We start from the raw sequence: 11,597 nt of genomic DNA, 5'->3' as shown, positions 1-11,597 counted from the left end.
TGGAAATAATCTCAGGACCACAATTCTACTTTGTCATGTATTGCCAGGATTGCCGTGTGTTGTGGCGCAGTGGGTAGCACCCCTGCCTCTGAGCCAGAAGCTCTGGGTTGAAGTCCCACTCCAGGACTTGATGGTCACAGAAGGTGTGCTCATAATATGGCCAAACGGGTTGATTATCAACCTGAAAATCTTTCCAATATGACTATGGCAGGCGGTAAGGGCAGGAGAGTTTCCTGGTCAGCCAGAACCTGCAGAAGGCAACAGAAAATCACAACAGTCTTGCCAAGCATAACTGTGGGCCAACATGCGGAAGTCACCAATGCCCTCTTAGGTTGTCAATTTGGCCACCACAGGCGAGATTAACAACCAGGAGAACATAAGACAATATGGAACTAATATTAATCCATCAAGTTCACTTCTTCTAGTGAAGATAGAAGAGTTGACTTCTACCTAAATTTATTCAATCTCATGAGGAAGTTGATCAATCCACAAAAATAAAGTTCCCTGAAATTTATCCGGAAGACATTATAAAATAGTTGTTCAAATCCCATCCCTCAAGTGTCTAGTAGCAATATTTTCTGGGGAGTTGGGGGGGGGGGGGAGAGAGGTGGCACCAAACCATAGAAAATAAATGATGTGCCTTCGAAACACTTATATCCCCATTGGGGAGGGAAGGGGTTGCTACAGGTGGTGCTGTGTGGATTGAGGAATGCTGGGGGTTGGGACGGAAATGGGCAGTGTTGCAGGGGGTGGGTTAGTGCTGCAGTGCGGGGAGCATTGCGGGTGTAGGGTGGGGTTGCTGCAAGGGCAGGGAGTGCTGCAGGGGGGGTGTGGGTGGGGGAGATGGGAGTGGGGGAGTGGTGTGGCAAAATTAATGGCTCTTTACTTAAATGCATATAGTATTCAGAACAAAATAAATGAATTAACAGCACAAATAGAGGTTAATGCGTATGATCTTATAGCCATTAAGGAGACGTGGTTACAAGGAGATCAAAGCTGAGAAATAAATATTCAGGGGTAAGTGACTTTTCCAAAGGACAGGCAGAAAGGAAAAGGTGGTGGGTATTTTTATTAGTACAAGATGGAATAAGTACGATAGCAAGAAAGAATCTCGGATCGGAAAATGTAGAATCCATATGGGTTATTTTGGATCTGGTAATGTGTAATGAGGCAGTTTTAATAAATGATCTCAGAGTAAAAGATACCCTAGGAAACAGTGACCATAATATGGTAGAATTTAGCATTCAGTTTGAGAGTGAGAAAATTGAGTCGGAAACAACTGTGCTAAACTTAAATAAGGGTAATTACAAAGGAATAAGGGCAGAGTTGGATGGAGTGGACTGGGATAGGATTTTAGCAGAAAAAGGTTGATGAACAATGGCAGGCATTTAAGAAAATAGTTCACAACAAAGATATATCCCAGTGAGGAAGAAGGATTCAAGGAAGGGGATAAACCAACCATGGTTAACCATGGAAATTAAGGGTAGTATCAAACTAAAAGAAAAAACATACAATGTCGCAAAGATTAGTGATAAGCCAGAGGATTGGGAAAGTTTTAAAAACCAACAAAAGATGACCAGAAAAATAATAATGAGGGAGAAAATAAACTTTGAGGGTAAACTAGCAAGTAATATAAAGAAAGAGCACCTTTAAATATATAAAAAGGAAGAGAGAGACCAAAGTGAACATAGGCCCCTTAGAGAATGAGGCTGGGGAAATAACAATGTGGAACCAGGAACCGAGAGACTGGGAACTGTTTAGAGCCCCTCGGGCTGTACAGATCAAAATGAAAGGCTGTAAATGATTGTAATATTGTTTGTACTGATGCACCTGGTGATACATTTTGTAAAAGTTTAACCTGGATTGTACCCTTGTAATGTTGTTTTTGAAATGGTTTTGAATGTGATTGAAGATTTTTTATGAATAAAGTATATTTTTACAAAAAAAAAAAAAATGTGGAACCAGGAAATGGCAGAGGAGTTGAATAAATACTTTGCTTCATTCTTCACGGTAGAAGACACTAATAGCATTCCAATACTAAATAATCAAGGGGCAAAAGAGGGGGAGGAAATAAATACAATAACTATCACTAGAGGAAAAGTACTAGGGAAACTAATGGGGCCAAAGGCCTATAAGTCCCCTGGACCTGACGGGTTGCATCCTAGGATAATAAAGGAAGTAGCTACATAGATAGTGCATGTACTAGTAGTAATCTTCCAAGAACCCTTAGATTCTGGAAAAGTCCCAGAGGATTGGAAAACTGCCAATGTAACACCCTTATAAAAAAGGGAAGGAGTCAAAAAACAAGTAACTATAGGCCAGTTAGCTGTCACTGGGAAAATGTTAGAGTCTATTATAACGGATGTAATAGTAGAACATTTAGAATTACATAATCTAATCAAGCAGAGTCAGCATGGTTTCATGAAGGGGAAATCATGCCTGACAAATTTATTAGAATTCTTTGAGGAGGTAACTAGCAGGATAGATAAAGGGGAACCAGTAGATGTAATATATTTGGATTTCCAAAAGCCATTCGATAAAGTACCACACGTAAGGCTACTTAATAAGATAAGAGCCCATACTTTTGGGGATAGTATATTAGCATGGGTAGAGGATTGGCTAGCGAGTAGAAGACAGAGAGTTGGGGATAAGGGGGACATTTTCATTCATTTTCAACTTGTAACTAGTGCAGTGCCACAGGGATCAGTGCTGGGGCCACAATTATTTACAATATACATTATTGACTTAGAAGAGGGAAGTGAATGTACTATTGCTGAATTTGCATATGATACAAAAATAGGTGGGAAGACACATGGTGAGGATGACTCAAAGAGTCTACAGAGGGATATAGACAGGTTAAGTGAGTGGGCAGAAAAGTGACTGATGGAATATAATGTGGGAAAATGTGAGGTTATGCACTTTGGCAGGAAGAATAGAGGAGCTGAATATTATTTAAATGGAGAAAGACTGCAGGAGGCTGCAGCACAGAGGGGTTTGAGAGTCTTTGTGCATGAATCCCAAAAAGCTAACATACAAGCTCAGCAGGTAATAGGGAAGGTAAATGGAATTTTTCTTTTCCCACTTATTTCCATTATTTTTAAATCTATACCTGTAATGCCCTGTCAGTCTTTCCACCCCACCCCCACTAGAGCTGTACCTTGAGTGTCCTGCCATCCGTTCTTAATTAGCACATTCTCTTAGATAATATCACCACCTTTAACACCTCTTTGTTCCTTTATCTGTGACATCTTTTGATTCTTTGCTCCTATCACTGCTTGCTTGTCCCTGCAACCACCCCACCCTCAACCTCTCTCCCCCCACCGCCCACCCCACGTTAAACCAGCTTATATTTCACCCCTTTCCTATTTTTACTTAGTTCTGTTGAAGGGTTATGAGGATTCGAAACATCAACTCTTTTCTTCTCCGCCGATGCTGTCAGACCTGCTGAGTTTTTCCAGGTAATCCTGTTTTTGTTTTGGATTTCCAGCACCCGCAGTAGTTTTTTTGTTTTTATCTAAGGTAAATGGAATGTCGGCCTTTATTTTAGAGGGAATGGAGAATAAAAACAGGGAAGTCTTGCTAAGACTGTTAGATCATACCCAGAATACTGTGAATAGTCTTGGTCCCCTTATCAGAGTAAGGGGGTCACCCACTGAAAACAGAGATGAGGGGGAAACTCTTTCGAGTTATCAACAGTCACAGATTGCAACTCTTTCGAGTACAATCACAGTTCTTGGTTTCCGGGAGTGGAACGTGAACCCACAACCCTGTGACTCAAAGGCGAGGGTGCTATGAACTGAGCCACAGCTGACACCTCCGAGATGAGGGGGAAGTGGGGCTGTTGGCGGCACAGGCGGAATGAAGCGGGTTCTCCACATGCCCTGGGGACGGAACGACCCCGTAAAACAAGGGGCCAAAGGTCATCCTGCTCTCAGCAGAAGCGAGTTATCGGCTGCCCGCCTCCGTTTTATTATCACTTCCCTTCGCAGGGTCAAAAACTCGATATTTACAAAATCACCTGAAATTTAAATGTAAACCCAGCCCAGACTGGCTGCCCGCCTCAGGTCGCCCATCTCCCTCCGGGTCTCCCTCACCAAGATGGCCGCCCGGCCCTCCCAGGCGGCGCCCGGGGGCCGCTCTTGCCGCATCCCCGCCTCCTTGTTCTCGTCCGTGGCGATGACATTGGCAGGTGGGGCTTCGTGACGTCGTGTCCTGGTCAATATGGCGGCGGAATCTTCGGGAGCTGGACTGTGAGTAAAACTGGCCGGAGGGTGAGACTGAGTGTCCACTCGTACACTGGACAGTCATGTCCCAGGGAGTGAGACTGAGTGTCCACTCGTACACTGGACAGTCATGTCCCAGGGAGTGAGACTGAGTGTCCACTCGTACACTGGACAGTCATGTCCCAGGGAGTGAGACTGAGTGTCCACTCGTGCACTGGACAGTCATGTCCCAGAGAGTGAGACTGAGTGTCCACTCGTACACTGGACAGTCATGTCCCAGGGAGTGAGAGTGAGTGTCCACTCGTGCACTGGACAGTCATGTCCCAGAGAGTGAGACTGAGTGTCTACTCGTACACTGGACAGCCTTTTACCGGAGAGAGCCTTAGCTCATGTGATGCTGAAGCCTTTGTTCATGCCTTTGTTACTTTTGACTTGACTATTCCAATGCACTTATAGAATCATAGAATGATTACAGCACAGACGAAGGTCAATCAGCCCTAGGTTGGCAAATTTTCCTTTTCAGATAATGATCCAATTCCCTCTTGAATGCCTTGGCTGCTTAAAAAAGGTTTCCTCGTGTCACCATTGCTTCTTTTATCAGCTGCCTTAAACTTGTGCCTTCTGGTTTTCATCTGCCAATTGGCTCATTCCGCCAACCTGTATATGTCTTTTTGAAGTTCTACATTATCCTTCTCATGATTCATAATACTTCCAATTTCATATCATTACCAAATTTTGAAATTGTGCCCGGTACACTAAAGTCTAGATCATGAGTGTATATCAGGAAGGGCAGTGGTCCAAATACTGATCCTTGGGGAATTTCACTATAAACCTTCCTCCAGCCTGAAAAACAACCATTCAGCAATATGATCTTCTTCACACTCTGAAGAAGGATCATACGGACTCGAAACGTCAACTCTGTTTCTCTCGCCACAGATGCTGTCGGACTTGCTGAGTTTTTCCAGCATCTTCTGTTTTCATTCACCACTACATTTTGTTTTCTGCCACCCAGCCACTTTCATATTCATGTTGCTACTGACCCTTTTATTCCATTAGCTCTCACTTTGCTCACAAGTCTGTTGTGTGGCACTTTATCAAATGCTTCATGGCTGACCTCCCATGTTCCAGCCTCCATAAACTTGAGGTCATGCAAAACTCTGCTGTAGACATAGAGGAGGAAGAAGTTAACGACAGCCACCCCGTGTCCTAACTCGCACCATCCTGTTCATACTTCACTCATTGTGCTCACTGACCTACATTGGTTCCTGGTTAAGCAACATCTCAATTATAAAATCTTCAACCTTGTTTTCAAATCTCTCCAGGACCTTGCCCTGCTCCCTCCCCACCTATCACCCCGCACATCTCTGTAATCACCTCCAGCCCAGCACCACAACCATCAGAGATATCTCGGTTCATCAAAATTCTGGCTCCGTGAGCATCTCCAATTTTAATCACTTCACCATTGGAATATTGCCATGTGTCTGGGAAAAAGCGTTTTATCTGGAAACAGCAATGCCTTTTGCTTAGGATGGGGGCTGAATTTACCTGCTAGCTATTGGAAGAGGTTCATTTGGCCCCCTGTATAGAAGTTGGCCCAGCCACTGATACCTTTCTTATACTTGTTGTGAATACACTTTTGAGTTCCTTGCTACACTAGGTTTGCATAGAGCGCAACATGCACTGAAGGATTTTCAGAAAGACTCGTGCCTTTTTCCAGGTTGAATTTGATGTGTTTTTGGACATCTGTTGACCTTTTGTAGGGATCTGATAAATTACTCCAAAGGGAAATGAATAGGATTTGCGCAGGAAGTGAAACTCCAGGCCACAGTTCCTGGGTGCTGGGCCACTCAGTTGTAGTGACAAAAATTGAGAAGGCCAAGGCTTGTGTTCATGGAACTGCAAGCGTTTGAGACATTAGCAGCTTCTTGCCTTCTCAGAGGAAGTTGGCACTACTCATAGGTCAAGGTTTCATAATTGCTGTGTTCTCTCTAAATGTTGGAAGGCTCAACAGTCACTATCGAACGACTGATAACATTCTATATTCCATTCGCCTGAGGCGCAATAATGACGTTGTGTTCTCAAGAAGCACTTTGCTCGGTGGTAAATGTTATTATCTCCCAGTATTGCTGTTGCGTGTATGATAACGCACGTGTTTCTCAATGTTTTTCTCTTGCTAGGTTAGGATGGCTTCTTAGTTGGCTGCCTACTTGGTGTCCCACATCTTTGTCCCTCCTTAAGGATGCTGAGAATAAGATGTTACAGGGTAAGGAGAGATTGTTTAGCTCCTCTGTCTATTGAATTTTCTTTATAATTTTTGCTCAGTCCTGGATTTGCATACAGAAGATTTAGAATTTAAAAATGCGAGTGTATTTATACAGAGTGTTGGTCAGATCTCAAGCAGAATACTGCGGATGCTGGAAATCTGAAAGAAAAACAGAAATGCTGGAATTACTGAGCAGGTTATGGCAGCCTCTGTGGGGGAGAGAAACTGTTTACATTTCAGGTCTGTGACCTTTCATCAGAACTGGGAAAAGTTAAAACTGTGATTGGCTTTGGAGCAAGGGGCAAGAGGGACAAGGACAAAACGATGGTCTGTGATAGGGTAAAAGATAGGAGCAATTGAATGAGAGAAGAGTTGATCTTCCAGGGCCAAAGGGAATGGAGATGGGCCAAGAAAGGAAACAAAAGATGTGCCTAGAACAAGTGTGCTGCTGACTGAAAAAAAAACTGAAACAGGCAAAGAAAAGGAAACAAAATGGAGCAGAGATTATATTTATATTGAGTTTAGTTTTGGGCATCCTACCTTTGGATGGATATGCTCACCAGGGGAGATGGTTGCACATCCATTCACCAGGGTGATACTTGGGACAAAGGAAATGAGCTATAATGTGGAGCTGGTTAAACCTGGGTGTCCCACATCTATCCCACAAGAGCAAAAGCCAAGAGTAATATGATTGAGGTGTTTAAAAGTAGATGGGATTTGACTCCTCTCTCCACTTGGGGGAAACCACAAGTAGCGCACGTCATGTTAGAATTTGAACTAAGCTGGTTAACAGTGAATCTGGAAGGCTTCTTCACAAAAAAGATTGGAAGGATTTGGAATGCCAGTCCCAGAATGTCATCAATGCAGAATTAATTGAAGTGTCTTAAAGATAGAAAGATACTTATTTGGATAATAAGGGAGAAGGGAATTGAATAGTATTTAAAAATATAGACTTGCCATGGCTAACAGATGATGGAGTGGATTCGATGCGCTAAATGGCTACTCCTATGTTTTTGTCATACTCCTTGATAGAGATTAGGGTTGTATGTTACAGACCACTAATATTAAAATTGACACTATGTCCATAAGTTGATGTGACAATAGACTGAGATATATGTCTGACGAGTGCAGAAGTGAAGCAGCTATGCATTAGCATATATTGGTTACTGTATTGAAATAATAGAAATATCATCTGTGCAGGTAATTGGCTATGGTTAAGTAGTGGAGAGAGGGGAAAGGATGGTCATATTGAAGTTTTTTGCGCTCAGTCCACTCCAATGCTTTTTCACATAATAGAGTTTCACCAAGAACAAGGGCACATTGTATTAGTCAGGGAACTGATTCATTCCAATCCTACTATTGAAAATGATCTCCTACCTTGTTTGATTGTCTCTGCTGCAGGCCCTCTCTGCTTATACTGAAAATTGTACTTGCCTCCAATTCAGAAATTGAAGGGGAGAAGTACAAGGACAGATTGTTTTGTGGTAGTTAATAAGATCATAAGAAATAGGAGCAGGAGTAGGCCATTTAGCCCATCAAGTTTGCTCAGACAGTCAAAAAGATCAAGGGTGATCTAATTGCAGCCTTAACTCTACTTTTCTGTCTATCCGTGTCTACCCTTGAAAACTTAAACATCAAGTTATCTTCTTGCCTGACATCTAAACATTATCATTGCTGTGAACCCTGCTGAGTAGAATAGGCCTGTATTCTCCAGAGTTTAGAAGAATGAGAGGTAGTCTCATTGAATCATATAGATTTCTTGGGGGCTTGCAGGGTAGATGCCGAGAGGTTGTTTCCCCTGGATGGAGAGTCTAGAATTGGGGCTACTATCTCAGGTTAAGGGATCAACCATTTGGGACTGAGATGAGAAGGGTTGTGAATCTGTGGATTCTCTACCCCGGAGAGCTGTGGATGTTTAGACATTGAGTATGTACAAGACTGAGATTGATAGAGCTGCCTTCTTGAACTGCTGCAGTCCATGTGATGTAGCTACATTCACAGTGCTGTTAGGAAGGGAGTTCCAGCATTCTGACCCAGCAACAGTGCAGGAATGGCGATTATAGTTCCAAGTCAGGATGCTGTGTGGCTTGGAGGGGAGCTTGCAAGGTGGTGGTGTTCCCATGCATCTACTGCCCTTGTCCTTTTAGGTGGTAGAGGTCACGGGTTTGGAAGGTTCTGTCGAAGGAGTCTTTGTGAGTTCCTGCAGTGCATCTTGTAGATGGTACACACTGCTGTCACTTGTTCATCTGTGGTGGAGGGAGTGAATGTTTGTGGATGGGGTGCCAATCAAGTGGGCTGGATGGTGTCGAGCTTCTTGAGTGTTGTGAGCTGCACTCATCCAGGCAAGTGGGGAGTATTCCATCACACTCCTGACTTGTGCCTTGTAGATGATGGAGAGCCTTTGGGGAGTCAGGAGGTGAGTTACTCAGCACAGAATTCCCAGCCTCTGACCTGCTCTTATAGCCACAGTATTTATCTGGCTAGTTCCACTAAATATCTGTTCAGGCTGAACCTCTGAATCCAAGCTGGATTGCTGATTCATCAGCCTTTTGTTTGGCTAATATGCTAAGTTCAGAAAGTGAAAAGAAAGCAAAGCAAATTGATTTAGCTACTTTATATTTTACAGGTGTCAGAAGTAAATTTACGAAAGAATATGTTTCGTTACCAAGTGGCAACAAGATATGGACAATAATATTCAGTCAGGATACTCATAACAAAACCCCACTTGTTCTGATTCATGGATTTGGAGGGGGAGTTGGACTTTGGACTTTGAACTTTGATGCACTTAGCCTACAACGCACTGTGTATGCTTTTGACCTGGTGGGATTTGGTCAAAGTAGCAGGCCACATTTCAGCACTGATCCAATACTGGCAGAAACACAGTTTGTGGAATCTATAGAGGAATGGAGGGCCACGGTGGGAATGGAGACAATGATTTTATTGGGACATAACCTTGGAGCATATTTGGCTGCTTCATACACAATTAAATATCCACAAAGGTAGGTAGACAACAACTGTACAAGTAACAGTTCTGAAGAATTAGCAGGAAGAGGCAAATTTGGGTTGTTTCAGGAAGCAGTTTTGATAATTCACTATATGCTGGTTATTGTGACCACTCCAAAAGTTGAAGCAACAATTTCATGTTTGATCTATAGTTTCTGCTCATGATTTCCACTAATCACAGAAATGTCACCTCCGTCAAGACTGTGGGCTGTAGATTCCCATCCAATTTCAGTCAGAGAGCTGTAGATTCTCCTTCGTTCTCGATCAGTGTTATTAATAATAAGCTTTCAATGATTATTATTCAGGTACCTGTTTTTCCATCTAGCTGCAAGGCTCCATCACTGGAACTCCAGCTGTTGATAACCTGACAAATCTGTTCAAAAGTGAATCTGGAACTGAGACTTAAAATAACAACCGTCAATTGTGAAGGATAGCAAAATGCAAAGAATAAAAATAATTAATTTTTCAGCTGTTTTGTGTAGTTTAATCCTAAACATTGCTTAGCCTGATCTGGACACACTGAATGGCCAAGTCATGTTTATTCACTGTGGAAATGTCCTGACCAGTGACAGCTTCAGGAGGAATTACAAATCCACTGTGATACGGGGAGAAACTCGTATAACCATGGCAAATAACTACAAAGTTGAAGCTTAGAGGAGGGAGGAACCAAGTGTAAACAAGTAGCTTGCATGTTAACTAAATCTTCCCCTCCACCATGGGGGATAAATCAATCAAAATGTTACAGTGTAAATAGCTGAGAGTGAGAGGTTGAGGGGAGTAAAGAAGGAAGGTAGTAGGTAAACAGTATTTCCAAATATTAGTCTTGTCAATAAGTGCATCTCTAGCAAAGGCTTCTTTTCTCTCCCTGTCTCTCTCTCTCTTTCTGCCTGTCTCTCTCTCTCTCTCTGTGCATGTCTCTCTCTCTCTCTGCCTGTCTCTCTCTCTCTCTGCCTGTCTCTCTCTCTCTCTGCCTGTCTCTCTCTCTCTCTGCCTGTCTGTCACTCTCTGCCTGTCTGTCACTCTCTGCCTGTCTGTCACTCTCTGCCTGTCTGTCACTCTCTGCCTGTCTGTCACTCTCTACCTGTCTGTCACTCTCTACCTGTCTGTCACTCTCTGCGTGTCTCTCTCTCTCTGCCTGTCTCTCTCTCTCTACTTGTCTCTCTGCCTCTCTCTGCTTGTCTCTCTCTCTCTACTTGTCTGTCTGCCTGTCTCTCTCTCTCTCTCTCTCTGCCTGTCTCTCTCCCTCTCTCTGCCTGTCCCTCTCTCTGCCTGTCCCTCTCTCTGCCTGTCCCTCTCTCTGCCTGTCCCTCTCTCTGCCTGTCCCCCTCTCTGCCTGTCCCCCTCTCTGCCTGTCCCCCTCTCTGCCTGTCCCCCTCTCTGCCTGTCCCCCTCTCTGCCTGTCCCTCTCTCTGCCTGTCCCTCTTTCTGCCTGTCCCTCTCTCTGCCTGTCCCTCTCTCTGCCTGTCCCTCTCTCTGCCTGTCCCTCTCTCTGCCTGTCCCTCTCTCTGCCTGTCCCTCTCGCTGCCTGTCCCTCTCGCTGCCTGTCCCTCTCGCTGCCTGTCCCTCTCGCTGCCTGTCCCTCTCGCTGCCTCTCCCTCTCTCTGCCTCTCCCTCTCTCTGCCTCTCCCTCTCTCTGCCTCTCCCTCTCTCTGCCTCTCCTCTCTCTGCCTCTCCCCTCTCTCTGCCTCTCCCTCCCTCTCTCTGCCTCTCCCTCCCTCTCTCTGCCTCTCCCTCCCTCTCTCTGCCTCTCCCTCCCTCTCTCTGCCTCTCCCTCCCTCTCTCTGCCTCTCCCTCCCTCTCTCTGCCTCTCCCTCCCTCTCTCTGCCTCTCCCTCCCTCTCTCTGCCTCTCCCTCCCTCTCTCTGCCTCTCCCTCCCTCTCTCTGCCTCTCCCTCCCTCTCTCTGCCTCTCCCTCCCTCTCTCTGCCTCTCCCTCCCTCTCTCTGCCTCTCCCTCCCTCTCTCTGCCTCTCCCTCCCTCTCTCTGCCTCTCCCTCCCTCTCTCTGCCTCTCCCTCCCTCTCTCTGCCTCTCCCTCCCTCTCTCTGCCTCTCCCTCCCTCTCTCTGCCTCTCCCTCCCTCTCTCTGCCTCTCCCTCCCTCTCTCTGCCTC

At 44.8% G+C, this 11,597-nt stretch overlaps 1 protein-coding gene across 1 annotated transcript in view; it reads left to right on the top strand.

Annotated features, from left to right (window-relative positions):
* The first annotated feature begins 4,174 nt into the window (after nt 1-4,174).
* Nucleotides 4,175-11,597, top strand: part of abhd5a (abhydrolase domain containing 5, lysophosphatidic acid acyltransferase a) — a 39,427-nt gene continuing 32,004 nt past the window's right edge. Inside the window, exons 1-3 of the mRNA XM_078539842.1 lie at nt 4,175-4,250; nt 6,401-6,486; nt 9,113-9,485. Coding sequence (XP_078395968.1) covers nt 4,222-4,250; nt 6,401-6,486; nt 9,113-9,485 — 488 coding nt within the window. The 5' untranslated portion in view covers nt 4,175-4,221. The remainder of the gene's footprint in view (nt 4,251-6,400; nt 6,487-9,112; nt 9,486-11,597) is intronic.

This window comes from Cetorhinus maximus, chromosome 4 (assembly GCF_964194155.1).
Source record: "Cetorhinus maximus chromosome 4, sCetMax3.hap1.1, whole genome shotgun sequence".
Classification (NCBI taxonomy): domain Eukaryota; kingdom Metazoa; phylum Chordata; class Chondrichthyes; order Lamniformes; family Cetorhinidae; genus Cetorhinus; species Cetorhinus maximus.
Note: the sequence above shows the minus strand (reverse complement) of the source record. Positions and strands in the feature narration are given on the sequence as shown.